The sequence below is a fragment of the Rhagoletis zephyria genome, unplaced genomic scaffold, assembly GCF_001687245.7.
Source record: "Rhagoletis zephyria isolate East Lansing unplaced genomic scaffold, Rhagoletis_zephyria_1.1 Rzeph_scaffold_09861, whole genome shotgun sequence".
NCBI lineage: Eukaryota > Metazoa > Arthropoda > Insecta > Diptera > Tephritidae > Rhagoletis > Rhagoletis zephyria.
This window is the reverse complement of record NW_016166939.1, coordinates 4,890-22,754: the sequence shown is the minus strand read 5'-3', so window position 1 is coordinate 22,754 and position 17,865 is coordinate 4,890. Positions and strand designations below refer to the sequence as shown.

At 36.4% G+C, this 17,865-nt stretch overlaps 1 protein-coding gene across 1 annotated transcript; it reads left to right on the top strand.

The window, feature by feature from the left end:
- Nucleotides 1-6,328: 6,328 nt before the first annotated feature.
- Nucleotides 6,329-7,545, top strand: LOC108376083 (uncharacterized). The gene is made up of 2 exons (XM_017632261.1): nucleotides 6,329-6,532; nucleotides 6,721-7,545. Exon 2 carries the CDS (start codon nucleotides 6,894-6,896, stop codon nucleotides 7,305-7,307), a length of 414 nt encoding a protein of 137 aa, XP_017487750.1. The 5' UTR covers nucleotides 6,329-6,532; nucleotides 6,721-6,893; the 3' UTR covers nucleotides 7,308-7,545.
- The last annotated feature ends 10,320 nt before the right edge of the window (nucleotides 7,546-17,865 follow it).

Sequence of the window (17,865 nt, the reverse complement as noted above, 5' to 3'; positions counted from 1 at the left end):
GCTATATGTTATAGTGGTCCGATTCTTCCGGTTCCGACAAATGATTAAGTCAATATAAAAATACACCCACTCNACAATCAGTTGTATGGGAGCTATATGTTATAGTGGTCCGATTCTTCCGGTTCCGACAAATGATTAAGTCAATATAAAAATACACCCACTCACCAAATTTCATCAGGATATCTCGAAAACTGAGAGACTAGATTGCATACAAACATACGGACAGACAGACAGACAGAAGGGCATGGCTCAATCGACTCAGCTCGACGTTCTGATCATATAAGTATACATTTTAATGGGTCTATCTCTTTATTCTGGTACTTCAAACATCGGACCAAAGTTACAATACCATTTCATACTCATGAAAGGTATAATAATTCAACTTGCAATGAAAGAGAACAGAAGACTTGGCAAGCAAAATGTTGTTTGCTTACTTTTTGTATAAACATACATATGTACATATAGCAGCTGTTAATTTTATTTAAAGAAATGGCGTGTCGTCCATTTCCGCTGTAGCATGGCATATATTTAGGCGCAGTATTTAACTTCTTCTGGCGGGACGACATCTGGAGTCTTCTAATTGTATCTCAAACAAATTTATAGTGGTTTTCGTTCTTTGGCAAATTACGCTCTGTTAGCCATAAATCTTACTATTTTTTGACCGCCTTTGAATGAAGACCAGATGGGGAATTCATTTATATTTTAAATTGCATTGTCATCGTGATTGGAACTATGCTGAAAATTTCAAGTCTCTAACTTGTCGGGAAGTCAGTTTAAAATCGATTGAAAATTTCCGGGATTTCCGCGGGATGACCAAGTTAAATAAAAGGTCATAAAAAGATGAAGTGTGCAGTGAAGTGAATATTTTGGCCGAGTTCAAGAAAGCACGCCAGTGGCGCCAATTGGAAACGCCTTGGTCTTTCCATCTCAGTGGGGGCCTTCCTCTTCCTCTTCTATCACCAGCGGGTTCCGAGTTGAATACTTTCAGAGCTGGAGCGTCGGTGTCCATTCGAACGACATGCCAAAGCCAGCGGAGCCGCTGTATTTTAATTCGCTGCACTATATACTATCTATATCGTTGTAAAGCTCATACAGCTCAGCGTTCCATACTCGCCGTCGCCAACGCGTAAAGGCCCGTAAATATTCCGCAAAATCTTTCTCCCGAATGCCCCAAGAGCCACCTCATTGGATGTCGCCATTGTCCATGCTTCTGCGCCCTATACCAGCACGGGCATGATGAGTGACTTATAGAGCGTGGTTTTCGTACGTCGAGAGAGGACTTTACTACCGAATTGCCTACTCAGTTCAAAGTTACACATGTTTGCAAGAGCGATTCTGCGTTGGATTTCTATGCTGACGTTATTATCGGTGTTAATGCTGGTTCCCAAGTAAACGAAATTCTCTACTTTCTCGAAATTATAACTGTCAACAGTGTCGTGGGTGCCAAGGCGCAAATCTGTTGACTGTTTGTTTGTTGACAGGAGATACTTCGTCTTGTCCTCGTTTACCACCAGACCCATTCGCTTTGCTTCCTTATCCAACTTGGAAAAGGCAGAATAGACTTCGCCGTTTTTGATACCGATGATATCGATGTCATCGGCATAAGCCAACAATTGCACGCTCTTGTAGTAAATTTTTCCTAAGCGGTTCAGTGCTGCAGCTCTTATTATCTTCTCCAACAATTTAGCATGAAAAATGTAAAAATAAACAAAAATTATTACAAGGAATGCAGTTTTAAATATTACCTGTGACCGTCAAATGTCTAGGTGTGGTGAAAACACTTATACGCGTTTTCGAGGTCGATAAAGTGGGAATGCACTATTATAAAAGGATGAGCAGATGAGAGAAGTGTAGAGCGTAATTTTTGTTCGTCGATAGAGGGATCCGCTATTCAATTTTCTACCGATTCTAAAGAAGCGACTTTTGGCAAAGGTTGTTTTCTGCTTGGTGTCCAGGATGACGTTATTGGTAGTGCTTGTGGTGTATCCTAGGTTAACAAACCCCTTCCTTCAAGTTATATCTGCCAAGAGACAGTTCTGTTCCAATAACTGAAGACTCTTTGTGTGCTTTGTGTGTTAGTGCAAGCCATAGCACCTCATAAGGAAAAGTTAGAAGCGGCAGGAAAACCGAAGGTGCCAGTCATAGTACAGCCGTTTTGCAATTAGATAATTATAGTGCCGGTAGTGCCAGCCATAGTACACCGAAAGAAAAGCCTACATGCAGCAAGGTACTAGCAGTACCTAGCCGCAAAAACACATGCAGCAGACGCTATGAGGAAGATACACTCAGGGACATGGAGGAAGACTATGGGAAATTCCAGACAGAACGTACTGCCACCATGGTAGCTAGCGAAGCTCAAAAAAGAAATCACTCGGAAGCAAGGGGGTGTAGCGGAGTCCTCAACGTCTACTAAGCACCGTTCCTTTAGCGACGTTGCAAGAGACCACCTTCAGGCTTCCATTATCGACGAAGGTAGAAGAACGCCGCTAGCAGTGCAGCGAAAATGGGTGGCGATTGAGGTGAGGCTCGAAAACCCTGAAGGTCCTTACCCAGAGTTTGACTCGTCGGAATCCCTAAGTTTCTACGGTGCATAAAGCTGCAGAACAAGAACATCCCAGCAATAGGCAAGAGGGAGCTCATCAAAGTCAAAGAGCCGAGAAAGCCCACCAATAAGCCAGCCAATTCTCCTCGCGATTTGCGTAGAATCCTTGGAGGCCCTTGCAAAGGCCGACAATAAGATTCGGTTCGGCATCAGAGAAGCCAAGATAAGGGAAATACTTGGTGAAACTAGCTGAGTGGAAGAGAATACGGGTATCGATGGTGCAGGTGAGCTTCTCATGGAAGTTAAACTGATCGATGAAGCGGACCAGTAAGATAGTTTAAATAAATCTGCAGCACGCGAAATGTAATAAATAACAGTGCTACCAGGAAGAAGAGCGATTATTTACTCATATAGCTCGGCAACACTCCTGTCTATATCATCTACTGTAACATTTCCAAGCTACTCAGTGAATGCAAGATGGGACTGCGCTCAGCGTCTCCGTCAATGTCCATCTCTCTTGTCTGGGTTCCCGGGCATAGGAATGCAGAAGGCAACGCGAGAGCAGTGAACTGATCTACTTATCGCGCACTTTCTTCAAAGGTGTACTAATTCAATACTTAGGTTATCTTATTAATTTAACTGAATTAAAATTTTCAGATAGGTGGCATTGCCCTTAAAAAATGTGTGCGACAGTAAACTTTCTTAAACTTCTTTATATAGTTAAACGCCAGAATTGTAATATTTCCTTTATTTTATCAAATTAAATGAATAAGATTTTTCAAACCTCTAAACCTCTTTAGTTTGATACCCATATTGCAATATTTAATTGATCTTATTAATTAAATTAAATTAAATTTTTCATACAGGTGGCAACCTTCTATCAAATTTTCTTTCATTGTAGGCCTTCTTAAACCACTTCCAGTTCAGGCCCAATAGTTCGGAATCATTTCGGAACTAGTTTGGGTCCGGTTCACAATTTTTTCTGGATTATTTGAGACCAGTTCCGAATTTTTCTGTACCATTTCGGGTCTAGTTTGGACACAAAGGCGGTGAAAAAATGTTTGAGTTATTCGAACTCACATGAAATTTTTACTCCGATTTCATGATATTAAAAATGCAATTGAAACAGATTTTCTGAGTACACCAGAAGTGTTCTGCTTTTCAGATTTTTTTTTCGAGCCTAAGTCATGCGACTTGGCTTATGTTGTTCTGGTATTCTTACGACATTTTTCAAAATGACCGCGATGGACGGTATCGGGAAGGTCTTTAAATATTTTGCGAGCGGGACAGGACCAAAATTCTTTCCCGATACTCCCGATAAAACTTACAACCTCCGAAAATTCATAAGTTTCTTTAAATGCGGGTTATGAAATTGCCACTTTTTTATGTTTCATTGAGACGAAAAACGAACAGCAAAGCAAAAAAATATGCCAGATCTTTCATTGTTTTTTTTTTTGTTATTTAATTAATTTGAGACATGTGAATTAATCTTAGTTATAGACTTCGGGATCCACGGGACCCGCGGGGCAATTCTGAAAAACGTCGGGATGGGCGGGCTCGGGATTGAATATTTAGTCCCGTTCCCATCTCTAGTATATACATTTCGGAAAGGTCGGTTTTATTTATCAAACGAAACTTTTAGATTTACATATATACATATATATATATTTTNGCAACTGGCTGAGTCAGTGGGACCGTCGGTTCGAAGCCTACTGAAAGAAGGGNGGGACAGGACCAAAATTCTTTCCCGATACTCCCGATAAAACTTACAACCTCCGAAAATTCATAAGTTTCTTTAAATGCGGGTTATGAAATTGCCACTTTTTTATGTTTCATTGAGACGAAAAACGAACAGCAAAGCAAAAAAATATGCCAGATCTTTCATTGTTTTTTTTTTTGTTATTTAATTAATTTGAGACATGTGAATTAATCTTAGTTATAGACTTCGGGATCCACGGGACCCGCGGGGCAATTCTGAAAAACGTCGGGATGGGCGGGCTCGGGATTGAATATTTAGTCCCGTTCCCATCTCTAGTATATACATTTCGGAAAGGTCGGTTTTATTTATCAAACGAAACTTTTAGATTTACATATATACATATATATATATTTTCACGGGACCCGCGGGGCAATTCTGAAAAACGTCGGGATGGGCGGGCTCGGGATTGAATATTTAGTCCCGTTCCCATCTCTAGTATTTATCAAACGAAACTTTTAGATATACATATATACATATATATATATTTTCAAAATGATCGAGCTCACGAACAGCCCTGTAGTTGGTTAAAATGTAGTGGTGAATATTAGAAAAATAACCAAATTGAATGATTTTATTGGAAGTAAATAATCGATGTTTTATGTGGATGGATAAACTTGGAGAGTGACACACCATCTAAGCACAAAATTGTATTCATTTCGATTTCATTTAGCGTTGAGTTTAACAGCGTTTCGATTTTTGCGGCAACACACTGTCTTTACCAAAGGTACATACATACCTATTAGGAATGTTAATCCCGGCCTTTTTCAGGGAATTTCGGGATATCTAATTTGCACTGATGGCAATAATAGAAACTCCTTTTCTTGACCAGTATTGGCTATATTTATTTTTTATTTAATAATTAATATTTTTTTATAAATGTCTAGCTCATTCTACATATAACACCGCGCGATAGTAAATTTTAAACACAAATATCAATATATCCGCGAAACCATGGGCCAACTATAGTAAAATTGCGTTTTTAGTTTTTCACTCTCACGTCAGTAATTTAAAAATGAAAATAAATATTGAAAATGTCATTTTAAAATTTTATCCTTGAAATTTTGCAATATTTGTTTTTGAAGAAATAATATTTGATTTTGTTATTTTTTAGCCTTATAACAATTTGCTATAGCTATCACTTCTACCATTTTTTCAAATTATTGTTGCTTTTCCACAATAAATTTTAATTAAAAAACGGCCTTGAGCTCAATAAAAATTGTTGAATATAATTGTTCTAAGGCCAAAACAAAAACAAATAACTTAAGGACGAGCACACCTAAAAGTTAAACATTCTAAAAATAGAATTATTAGCAAAAAACCAACACTACCAACGACCACATGATCAAGTGAATTGCGCTTGATTGTGTTGGCATAACAAAAATGAAAATAGTGGAAAAAAGCAAACGATAATTTACAAGGCGTACTTAGCACGGTGCATAGGCAACTGGCTGAGTCAGTGGGACCGTCGGTTCGAAGCCTACTGAAAGAAGGGAATGTGGTGGTTTCCGAAATAGCTATCACTTCTACCATTTTTTTCAAATTATTGTTGTTTTTCCACAATAAATTTTCATTAAAAAACGGCCTCGAGCTCAATAAAAATTGTTGAAAAAATAATATGTTAAGGGCTTATATAAACTCGATAACATCCCTAGTTTCGTTCTTCTAACTTTGACAGCTTAAAAATTACCTATTCGTCCTTGTGAATCCAAAAATTTAAATTTTTTAAGTTCTAAAGAAATTTCCATTGCGAATTTTTTTAACATTTTCTGAATTAATCATATCTTTGAAACTACAAAGTCCTTCAAAATAAATCCTGCGGTAAGAGGGAAAAAATAAAAACGCCACTTTAAATAAAAAAGTAGGTTTCAATCCCATTTATTATTATTTATTTCATGGTAGGAGAGCTTCTCAAACAATACAGAAGCAATTTTTTCAATTCAAGTTGTTGAAAAGTAATGGATATTTAAATCCCGGGACTAACGCCATCCCGCAAAATCCCGGGTTTGGAAAAAGCCGAAAAATTAACATCCCTAATACATACCTATATAATGACAGGTAGACGGCCAGTAGTTTGTGCTGTTGACGGCTACCGCTTTTGGCTTTTGCGAGCTTCAGGTCTAAACAGCGATTCAGTCGCTGAAAAACCATCAAAACGTGGTGTTGGTTCGCGTGGTAGTCTACGCTGTCATAGTTTTTCGTATTTTCTTTGCAACACTTTGAACAGCTCAAATGTAGTAATTTTCACAGTTAATTTTTAAATCGATTACCTGCATTGCGAGTGTTGATTTCAGTGAACAGCGTAAACAGGCAAAACTAAGCAAAACAGAAGGCGCGTTAATTGCTATATATATATATATATATATATGTATGTACATGCCTAGTTAAATGTTATTGTTTTAATTCGTGTTTTTTGTTGTAGTGGCATTACTGTATTGTTGGCATTTAGTGTGCAGTGCAGAATTGCGTGCGACACACAAAGCATAAGCGTTGCACAAAACACAAAGTAAAAACGAAAGAAAATAAAAAAATAAAAAATAAAGTACAAAAAACAGAAAAGTTAATAAATCGAATTAAGTGGAAATTATAGAAATCATGCCATCCGAAAACCATAAAGATATCGAAATCGGCAACAAAGTGGAAAATGTTGGTGCCAGCGACAATGTGGAAAGCGTAAGCGCCGCCACCCCCACCCCCGCTAATGCTGCACCAGCCACAGGTACAGCAGCGCCCAGTGCAGTGATAGTCGTGGCTAAGGAATCGGTGCCCGCCGATACCATTACGAATGGCAGCTCGAACGTGAAAAGTACGACGACGTCAGCCGCACCGCCAAGTAAGGAGTCAGCTTCTCTATCGCAAGAGCAGCCGAAACAAGAATCCACTGCCATGCAGGCAAATCTGCACCCGGCCATGCAACCAATGCAACAATCTGTCACAGGTAAATTTGCACTCGCTTTCTGTGTACGTGTGTACGTATGTATGTATGTGCACTGCTTACTGGCCGTCTGAGCCACCGCAGCAGCCAACACCTTGACACTTGGACCATTAGCAGCTGTAACAAGTAGATTTGTCGGCTGCTGCGGCAGTAAAAGTTGTTTTGCCGGCTTGCGTGTGTATGCACTATGTACAATGTATCCTATGCACACAGCCAATTCATTTATATACCTTAATATGTCTGCATAAGTTTGTAGTAAAAGTAAAACTAACTTGTAGAGCTTTGTATGTAAATATGTTGGCAGGTATATCGTGGTTATGCGCGACGCCATTCGCGTTTTGCGCTCAATTTCACTTTTTTCACTTTTGGTAGTTTACAAGTTGTTCGTGTTGTCTGAAGTGAATTTTCCATGAATTTCCAATGTTAACATAAATATTTGTGAGTCTGTGCCAGCTCAGCATAGGTAAAACGATGTTCGACGCAAGTAAACGTAATTAGCATCTGTAACCCAATCGCCTTGCAGCGCCTTGCCCTTTGTTGAGTGGTTTAATTAATTAAAACTAACAGCGCAAATATTTGTTTGATGTGTCATGTACTAAATAACTACACGCCACAATGTAGATATATATGTAAATATGCAATGTTTCTATGTACGAGTATAAGTACATTTAAAAGTTCGTAAACATCCACACCCAAGTCACTTTGCATGCTCCCATTTCCATATTGCAAATATATCCAAGTATATAAGAGTAAGTATGAATATATATATATGTACATAGGTATGTACACTTATATGTATACTGGTTTATCTATGCCTATGAAGTGGCATAAACATGTACATAAATATATAATATAAATTCTTTGAACTGACAGATTTTCCTTAGTATGCATCCCTATGCGCCGATGCACTTGAGCAGTCAAACTTCGTTATAACGAATCTCCACGGAACCAAATAAGTTAAGTTAGTTAAGTAATCTGGTATAAGGGATACTGCGACCTGGAAGTTCTTTTGCACACCGTAGAAGAATTCCTAACGCTGAATACTCAAGGTACTCACTGCTTCCCTAATAAATACTACCTAAGCGGACCTTGGTACACGAATTCCTTGTTGTAAGGCGCTCGAATATACTTAGATGATTTGGAGTGTATCCAGAATGAGCTCTGACATCTCGTCGTTCTCAACCCAGAGCCGGCAGTTGGTTTGTGTAATCAGATCGAATACAAGGACCCAGTCAAATATAACTTTTAAATATCCAGAGTTCAACTAGATATCTGCAATATTTCAGAGATTAATGTACCTCCTAGCTAAAGGATGATCGAAGTGTCTGACCTCTCTACAGCCCGTAGCGCTTCTCAGCACTTACAGCATTTGGTGTTTACTCAGTCAGAAATTAGTCGCGAAGAAAATAAAGCATGGGAACAAGAAATGCTTCCAGCACCACAAAGATAGTTGAGTACCTTTCTTTGGTCAGCTCGTCGGTCCCTTAGTTATTTCCTATCCCTATGTTTCCTGCTGCTAAAAATTTAAATTTTTGGAACCAATCAAAAGCAAGTTTGTAATTTATTCTCCTATTAGAGAGATTGGATACTTGACTGTCTGAGCAGAGTATTTATCCTTTCGACTCCGACGTTGCCTGACCTCAACTTGATTTGTTTAAAGCCTTATCTTATCATCTGCGTTGTTTTTGTCTTAAACTGATAAACTGCGACGATAATGCTATTTATGGCGTCTTCTTGAAGTGTGATCATATCGTCCCCCTTTTTCCAGAAACCTGAATGTGTAAAAATCAAAATGATGCACTCAGAAAAAACATTCCTTGATGCTAGGAAAAAAGTATATTATTCTAAGGAAATATTACCTTGAAATGGCGCCAATGACGTGGTTGCCTTAATATGAGCAAACGATTTGATTCAGTTTAAGGAAAACACAATTCCTTAGTTTTAAGGAAAAAGGAGTAAGGATATCATTTTGCTCAAGGCGCTCAAACAGTGGCAACGGGCGACAGAGCAAAGCTCTGGAGTGATAGTCGAGAGATGCAAGGTTCGAGTCCCAGAGCAGGAATTAAAAAAAAATTTATTTTTATTTATTTTTATTTGTAATTTTTTATATTGTATTTAAAAAAAATTTATCTAATTTATTTTTTATGGCATTTCAGAATTTACAACTTGTAATTTTATATTTAAGTTGTAATAATTGACTTACCTTACTCTAACTATCTCCAACCGGACTCGAACCTGCGATCTCAGAACCAGAAGCAGTAGTCTTCACGCGACGCCACAGCTGCAATTTGCAAGGAAAACTATTAAGTTTGCACAGCACTGATAGAATTCAAAATTAATTAAGAAAATTATTACTTATAATGAGGAACTTATTACTTATATTGAGTAAATTCACTTCCTCAAATTAATGACGAACTGAATTAAGGAAAAACTTCTCAAATTGAGTAAATTTTTCATAATATTAAGGAAAAAACAGTAACTCTAAAACAAGGATACTCTTTTCTTGTTTTAAGGAAATGCTTTTTTCTGAGTGTACCAATTGTTTCGTATTCGTAGCGGGCATTCGAATTCGTAGATTTTCTACGATGGATTCCGTGATAGCCCTGACTATCTCCTACGGGGAGCTTGCAATCTGGAACAAATTGTGTCCTCATTCCAGCCGAAAACGTAGATGACTAGGGCATATCCATATGCCTTGAATCCATTGCCATTTAGCTTTTCAAGAAGTTCGTCAACAACCAGTGTCCAAAATAGGGGCGATAAGACTCCCCCTTGAGGACAGCCACGGGTGGCAGTTGTCTCCTAGTTCCACTATTATAGTTCTGGATCTCAACATGCTTATGATCCAATCCCTTAGAAGGCCTTTCGTATCATAGCTGTCGATATTGCTTCATAGCACATATTATGGAAAGCACCTGATATGTCCAGGAATGCACACAAAGCTATCTGTTTATACCGCAATGCCTTTTCAATGACTTGAGTTAGGCTATGTATTGCAGTAATAGTAGATTTGCCTGCCTGGTATGCCTGCTGACTCTGGCACAGAGGCTTATTCCTGAGAAAGTTATCCCTTATGTGAAAGTCAATAAGTTTTTCTAATGTCTTTACTAGAAAGGAACTGAGGCTAATTGGCCTATACGCCTTTGGGAGTTGTGCTGAGTTTTTCCCCACTTTGGGTATAAAGACCACTTTGACTTCACTCCATGTTGTTGGTATGTGAGCAAGTAAGAGACTTGCTCTCAGCAATCTGACTAGTGGCCCAGATATTAAGCCCAAGCTCTGCTGCAGCAGGCATGGGGAGATACCATCTGGACCAGGGGATTTATATGCACTAAAGGTCCACGATATCTTTTCAACAGTGACGATTCTTCCTCCTAGGCCTCTTGTCCTCCTGTTTGCGCACACAGCGTTCGCCGTGTTTATTGAAAGACATGTGCCTTGGGGAATACATCCCGTGAAGTGGGTTTCCAACAGAAGCCTGCTGGTCTCTTCCGTGATGCCAGTGTAGGTACCATCTGGTCTTTTCAAAGTGCATAGGACTTTCAGAAGATCTAGTTTAAGGGCCTTCTGACGGCGATGCCCCTCTGGAAGAGAGGAAATACTTCCGCAGTGCTCACGCCACGTAGCCCTTTTAGACCTTCTGAGCTCACAGTTGTAAGCGGTTAGGGCTAACTATATTAGAGAACGCCGCTATGCGAGAAATATTTTGATACAAAGTTTGTCTAAAATGGCAAACGAATCCATCCACTCAGAGAGGCATGTGTCGTCGTTGTCTCAGCCGTCACTCTTGGGGAAAATGAAAATTTTCTGTGTAAATCATATAACTAAGTTTTCTACTTTATTAGTTTCGTGTTAAACTGCTACTTGAATTCAGATGTTAACAGTTTGAAATTCGCAAAGTTAAGGGTTAAGAAGAAATGAGTTAAAGTTTGGGGAAAAGCAAGTTTAAATGTCCCATCCGTCATGTTGGAATTAAAAGCAAATNCTGATCATTTATGTATACATTTGTCTATATCTATCTCGATTCGTTTTGGCTGTTACAAACAACCGTTATGTGAACAAAATTAATATACCCTTGTGCACAAGTGCGCTCGGGTATAAAAAGCAATAGAACCATAAAATTGTATTTAGCTAAAAATCCCATAATGAGATGCAAAATCCCACGCGCCCTTTTATGGTGCGAAAATCCCAAATTATGGGCGAAATCCCACGAGGTTTGTAAAGAGCAGTGTGAGCAGTTTATCATAAAAAGCGGGGCTAAATTGGTTTTGAAAAAATGTTAGAAAAAGTAATATCCTGTGAAAAATGAAGTTTAAAAGTCTTCGCCAACTCGATAACTTCCGCGAAACCGATTTTATTTCAATCAATTTTTGAAGCATTCCCTTCAAAATACAAAATATCATCTTTCAGGTTAATAACGGCTACCTCACAGCAATTTAAGCAAAATGGAGTTCAGAAAAATTTCGAACGAAATATGATTGTTTTTTACATCAGAGTGCACTAGTAATACGCCAGCAAATCTATTGTTTCAAAAATGCAATTTGAGGCAAATTTCGCAGTACCTTTTTTTTTAAGCTAAAGAAATACATATGTTCTCAAGCAAATGGTACTTTGCTCTGTTATTGTAATATTTGAACAGTAAACAGAAGTTTTTGAAATATGAAGTATTTTTAATATGGGTAGTTCCGGGCCGAATATTTCTATAAATATTTACGTACGTAACGTGGTCACACTGTGTGAAAACATTGCTCCCATAAAGTTTCAAAACATTTCAGCTACAAAGCAGCAGTGGCTTTCATTTCTTAACGCACTGTATACATACATATATGTACAATTTACATATTCATATGTAATAGACCTATACATGAGTTGATTAAAACTTCTAGCCAGCTTTCAATTTTGTAAATTATGAATATACATTTTGTTTTAAATTTTCTATCTTCAAATGGGAGTATGCGAATGAAAAGCATTCAAACCAAGGCATAACAAGGTAGAAGTGATTTCGACATTTCTCTCTTTTGAACTGCGACTGTAATGTCAACTCTTAACCCTATACCAAGGTACATTGAACAGGTAGTATCAGTAGAGCAGCTGATTTGATTTATTTTCAAATTATTTGGTCTCGAAAATGTCAAATATTTTTAATTTTTTCTGACAAAAATTCTGAATTGTTAAAATCCATTTGCATGTGAAACCTTTTTCCATACAAAACAAGCGATTGAATAGCAGCTTTTATACACCATGATACAATTTCGTTCCACTAAATTTACCGCTTTAGATCACCATTTACTGTTATAAATTCGACTTTCTGGTTCTTGACATCCCTTTTCCTTTTTTCATAATGCCATGTGCAAAGAGTCGTGTTTTTACTTTTCATACATAGCTGGATTTATCATACGGAAATTAAGCATTACTGTATATGAAGAGAAAATCTCCCACTCATATACATGGATAGACCAAATTTCAAATGGTGGTATGATAAAACCTAAACCAGAATTCCTTGTGGACATAAAGAAACTGGAAGTAATTTTTAATAAATTCATTGGAAAGGAATTTCGCATTGCAAAAATCTAATAGCTGAATTATTGAAGTTAAGTTCCGATGTAAATTTAGAAGAAAGAATCAATTTTTTTTTTTTGTTAATGTCGAATATACTCTAGAATTAAGTATTTGAATAAAAATATAAATGCTCAAAAACATTGGGCTAATAAAAACAAGAAAATTGCCAAAACGGGTCTTTCAAATAATTGTGTTTCATTTAGTGTGTAATTTTGAGTAAGTATGCATTTCCACATTTACATACATTAAACGAAAATACAAAAACTAAAATGAAGCCGATTTTAATGTGATTTTAAATATTTTCATATTAACAAAAACTTTCATTTCATAGATATTTGATATTGATTGATTGAGATATGAATTTTATCAAATATGGTGCATGCATAACAAAGGGTTAATTTCTTTGTTTACGTTTTTTGACATTACAGTCACGTATGAAAGAGCTCGACTGAATTGTCACTTCTACCTTGTTGAATATGCCTTGATTCAAACCCATTTTGGTTATAGCTTTTTCTACAAACAAGTTTGTTCGTATTTTAATAGATGTTTTATTATTTCAATTCCATTTATCTTCGCACTATTTAAATATTTTTATGACAACACTCATAACAGAGCAGTATTCACTCAAATTCAAAAAAAAATTTAAGCCAAAATCATTCATATGCCGTTTTGAATGAATTCATGCATCCCTCTAATAAATAAGTATGTTCGTATAAATGTACATTTGGAATAAAGTAAACTTTAAGAAATGCAGCACAAATCCTCAAAACTACACGATTTTGCAAATATGTACAAAGTATGTACGCATGCTCTTTTGCTCATCTGAATTTTTAATACGCATCTTTTATGCCAAGAAAAATTTCATAGCCATATTTGTCTGGTTTCCTTTTTTATTTTTTTCCAAGCGGTACGCCGGTGTGCTTTTTTACACCAAATATTGAAAAATGAATGAAAATCCTGGAATTTTTCTATATGAAAATTTACCATTTGTTTTATTTCAAAATTTTTTATTCTTTTTGTAAATTTTAATCCAACACATTTGGATATACAATATTTTTTCTTTTTCCATCTTGGGTATGAATAAATAAACAATTTGGAATGCCAACTTTTGGACAGGCTACGTATAGCTACCAATTCCAGTAATCTACCACAAATATCTCAAGAGACATACCAGATGAAAATTCTTATTAGTATGGGTGGTGCCACGCACCTTTTTCCGAATTCGGGGAAACTTAACACAAACCATCTGCATAATAGCCCAACTATACCGTATAAATTTGGTTGAAATCTTGCACTTATTTTTTGTATATAAGATGGGAGGTGCCACGCCCTCTTTTCCAATACCGCCCATTTTTCTCCATGAGTATGGAATTATTTGACATTGAATTTCCAGTACTCTACCACAAATATTTCAAGAGATATACAACATAAAAATTTTAGTTAGTATGGCAGGTGCCACATCCCCTTCTTCGAATTCGGGTAAACTTCACATAAACCATCTGCATTATAGCCTGAATATGCCGTATAAATTTGGTTGAATTCGGTGAAGCCATTCTCAAGTTACAAGTTCACACCAAAAACGTGTACTTATTTTTATACCCGAGCGCACTTGTGCACAAGGGTATTATAACTTGGTTCACATAACGGTTGTTTGTAACAGGCGAACCGAATCCAGATAGATATAGACAAATGTATATATAAATGATCAGAATGAAAAGAGAAATCGATTAAGCGGTGACTGTCTGTCCGTCCGTCCGTCTGTGCACACGGTAACTCGAGTAAAAATTGAGATATCTAAACGAAACTGGGTACATGCACTTCTTTTGGGCGTAGGATGGATGGTATTGAAACTAGGCGAAATCGGGCAATAACCACGCCTACCTCCCATATAACGGTAATTTTCAGAAATACTAAAACTGCGATATTTTAGTAACTACTGAGATAATTCACTCAAGCTTGACATTTAGAATAACTTTTAGACGAAAAATAAGAATATTAAAAATTTTTGGAAAATGGGCGTATCCATGTAGTATATCTTGGTAGCCGCTGCACCAATTTCTTCCAAACTTGGCACAGTTGTTGACCCTGGTACGGCATACCAAATGGCCGAAAATTTTTAAATTCGGACAATAACCACGCCCACATCCCATATAACGGTAATTTCGAGAAATACGAAATCCTCGATAAATCACTAAATATTAAAGCCAATTTATTCAAAATTGGTGGTTGCAACAATTCTTTACCAGGAAATACGTTTATGATAAAATTTTGGAAAATGGGCGTGGCACAGCCCACTTATGATCACATATATGTATCTCTTTAACCGTTCTAGCAATTTGTACCAAACTCGGTATGTGCTTGCCACGTTGAAAATTGTTGAAATCGGACTAAAATTACGCCCGCTTTTCATATAACGGTAAATTTCAGAAATGCTTTAAATTTCAATATTTCGAAATTTAAGGATGCTAGTTTACTTAAAATTTATACACCCGCTTATCATGTATCGGTAGCTTTCGGAAAGGTGGAAAACATATATTTAATACTTGCGCTGGGTATTTAATGTTCGGCTCCGCCCGAACTTAGACTTTCTTACTTGTTATACATAAGACACATATGCCACGCCCTCTTTTCCAAATTTGGGCAAACTCCACATAAAATATCTGCATGATGGCCCGAATATGATATATAAATTTGGTTGACTTCGGTGAAGCCGTTCTCAAGTTATAAGCTAACAATACAGCCGCCACGCCCCTTTTCCGAATTCAAGCAAACTTCACATAAACCATTTGCACGAAAGCCCGAACATGCCGCATAAATTTGGGTGAAATCGGTTAAGCCGTTTTCAAGTTATATGGTCACACCAAAAACGTTCACTTATGTTTATATTTTAGTTAGTATGGGTGGTGCCACGCCTCCTTTTCCGAATTTGGGAAAACTTCGCATAGACCATCTGCATGATAGATCGAATATGCCACATAAATTTGGTTGAAAATAAAAAAATATTGAGAGCGTAGCCGAGCTGCGTGAACGAATTTCTCAAGCTGCTGAGAACATCCACTCTCGAGGATATGAACAATTTGAACATTTATTGTAATACAAAATGTTATTTCCCTATCTGACTTTTATTCCAATAAACCTAAACTAAACTAGGTCAAGATTTTTCAGTATTTTATTAATTTTTGCTTACTTTTGTTGACTTTGGTAAAAGTGGCGTCACTATCTATCTCGCTCGCTCATGGCAAACATGTCCACTATCCATCTCTCTCCTCATTTTGCCGTAAAATTAAGAACCTAGCAAGAGCTTGTGCGAATAAAAAACATTTGAACTGAGGAAAATGGGTTAGCAAAAATCGGGTTACTTGAGGTTTTAATTTTTTTTACTCGTTTTTTTTAGTATGAAAATAACAAGTATTGTACCATTTTACAATCCTGATTAAATGCGCGAACTTTTAATGGTACTTGTCAAGGCACTTTAGTACATTTTTTTTTTAAAGGGGGGCCTTTCAAAGTCGACAAATTATACAAATTTTAAATTCATAGTTTAACAAATAGTCTTAATTCTAGAAAACTTGGGGCAATTGTGTCATTATTTTTGACTTAGGTTCTAGAAATGTTATTTAGGGTTAAGATTCCAAAGTTTAAATGAACAAAAACAATAAAAATTAACCACAATAACCGAAAAATGGTTATAGTTGGACAATATTTCTAGGTTTTTCTAACTGCATGGGATAGATTTTTTCTGATTTTTCTCATGATTGTTACAATCAATCCTGTCACCCCGTTTCGGCTTGACGTTGAGTTCTGGGACACCCTGTATAAGATTTAGTTTTTTTTTGTCGTATTGGCATGCATGCTTAATTAAGATTATTCCGAGACGATATGGGAATGTAAATGAACAATTGAAGAATAGAGATATTATTATTCATCAGTGGTTTCATAAATAAGCAGACAAACAACAGAGTATTTACATTCATACATATGTTTGTATGCACCTATGTATTTTGTATTTATGTACGTATATACATAAATATAAATAAATTTTATTTTTTTATTTACATATACTGGTACATAAATAAATATGTACATAAGTATAGATGCATGTTTGATACGATGCATGTTTGCATATGTACTTATCCATGTATATGTGTGTGTACATGCACATTAGGGTGCCCATCGATTTTTTTTTTTAATTTCAAAACACTGCCCCCTAGTTTTCCTTCTTTCTATGAGAAATATTATTGTCTATGTTAACAGATTCTTTATAAATCATTTAGAGGTCGCGACTTGTTATTTTAGGTCAGAGAATATGGTTTTGTAGATTTATCACTTTTTGAACGACTATTTTTCATTCAATTATGAAGATCGAACATGTCGCGAAAAGAGGATTTATAGGCCTTTAAAACGATGTATAATAATTTATTGTCAGACTTGGATTGTTGAGAATTTTCATCGCGCAAATAACAAAAAAAAAAGTTTGTTTCTTTTTTTTTCTAATTTCGACCATCGCTAATTTCTACAATTTCAAAAAATGGATTACTATGTAAAATTAAATTTATTTTCAAATAAATTACTACATCATTTATTGCAATCACAATAATAAGAAAAGTTGCCTAACTTGGACAATTTTTGTGCGATTGCAATAAATGATGTATCAATTTATTTGAAAATAACAGGGACGTGAACCGGTTTTAAACCGAACCGGCTTTGAACCGGAAAACCGCTTTTTCCTATTAATTAACTGAACCATTATGCGAACCGAAATTTTCCGCAAATGCTTGATAATAATAATAATAATAATAATAATAATAATAATAATAATAATATCCGAACCGAAAAGGTTTAAAGTTCGTTTCAGCCAATTTTCAATAGATAAATGTACCTACTTTTTCTTCATTTTGTTAAACATGGTAATACCTACCATGTTTTTTACCATGGGACAATATCAAATGTAAAGGCAGCCCATCTCACTTGACCCTTAACACTTGACACTTGACACTTAAATTCGCGCCTTATTTTTTTGTTTTTCGAACCGTTGAACCGAACCGAAAACCAGGTTCAAAGACCAAGAAAACC

What these genes read in the sequence shown, in the direction of transcription:
- LOC108376083 (XM_017632261.1), top strand. Translation starts at nt 6,894, where the DNA reads ATGCCATCCGAAAACCATAAAGATATCGAAATCGGCAACAAAGTGGAA.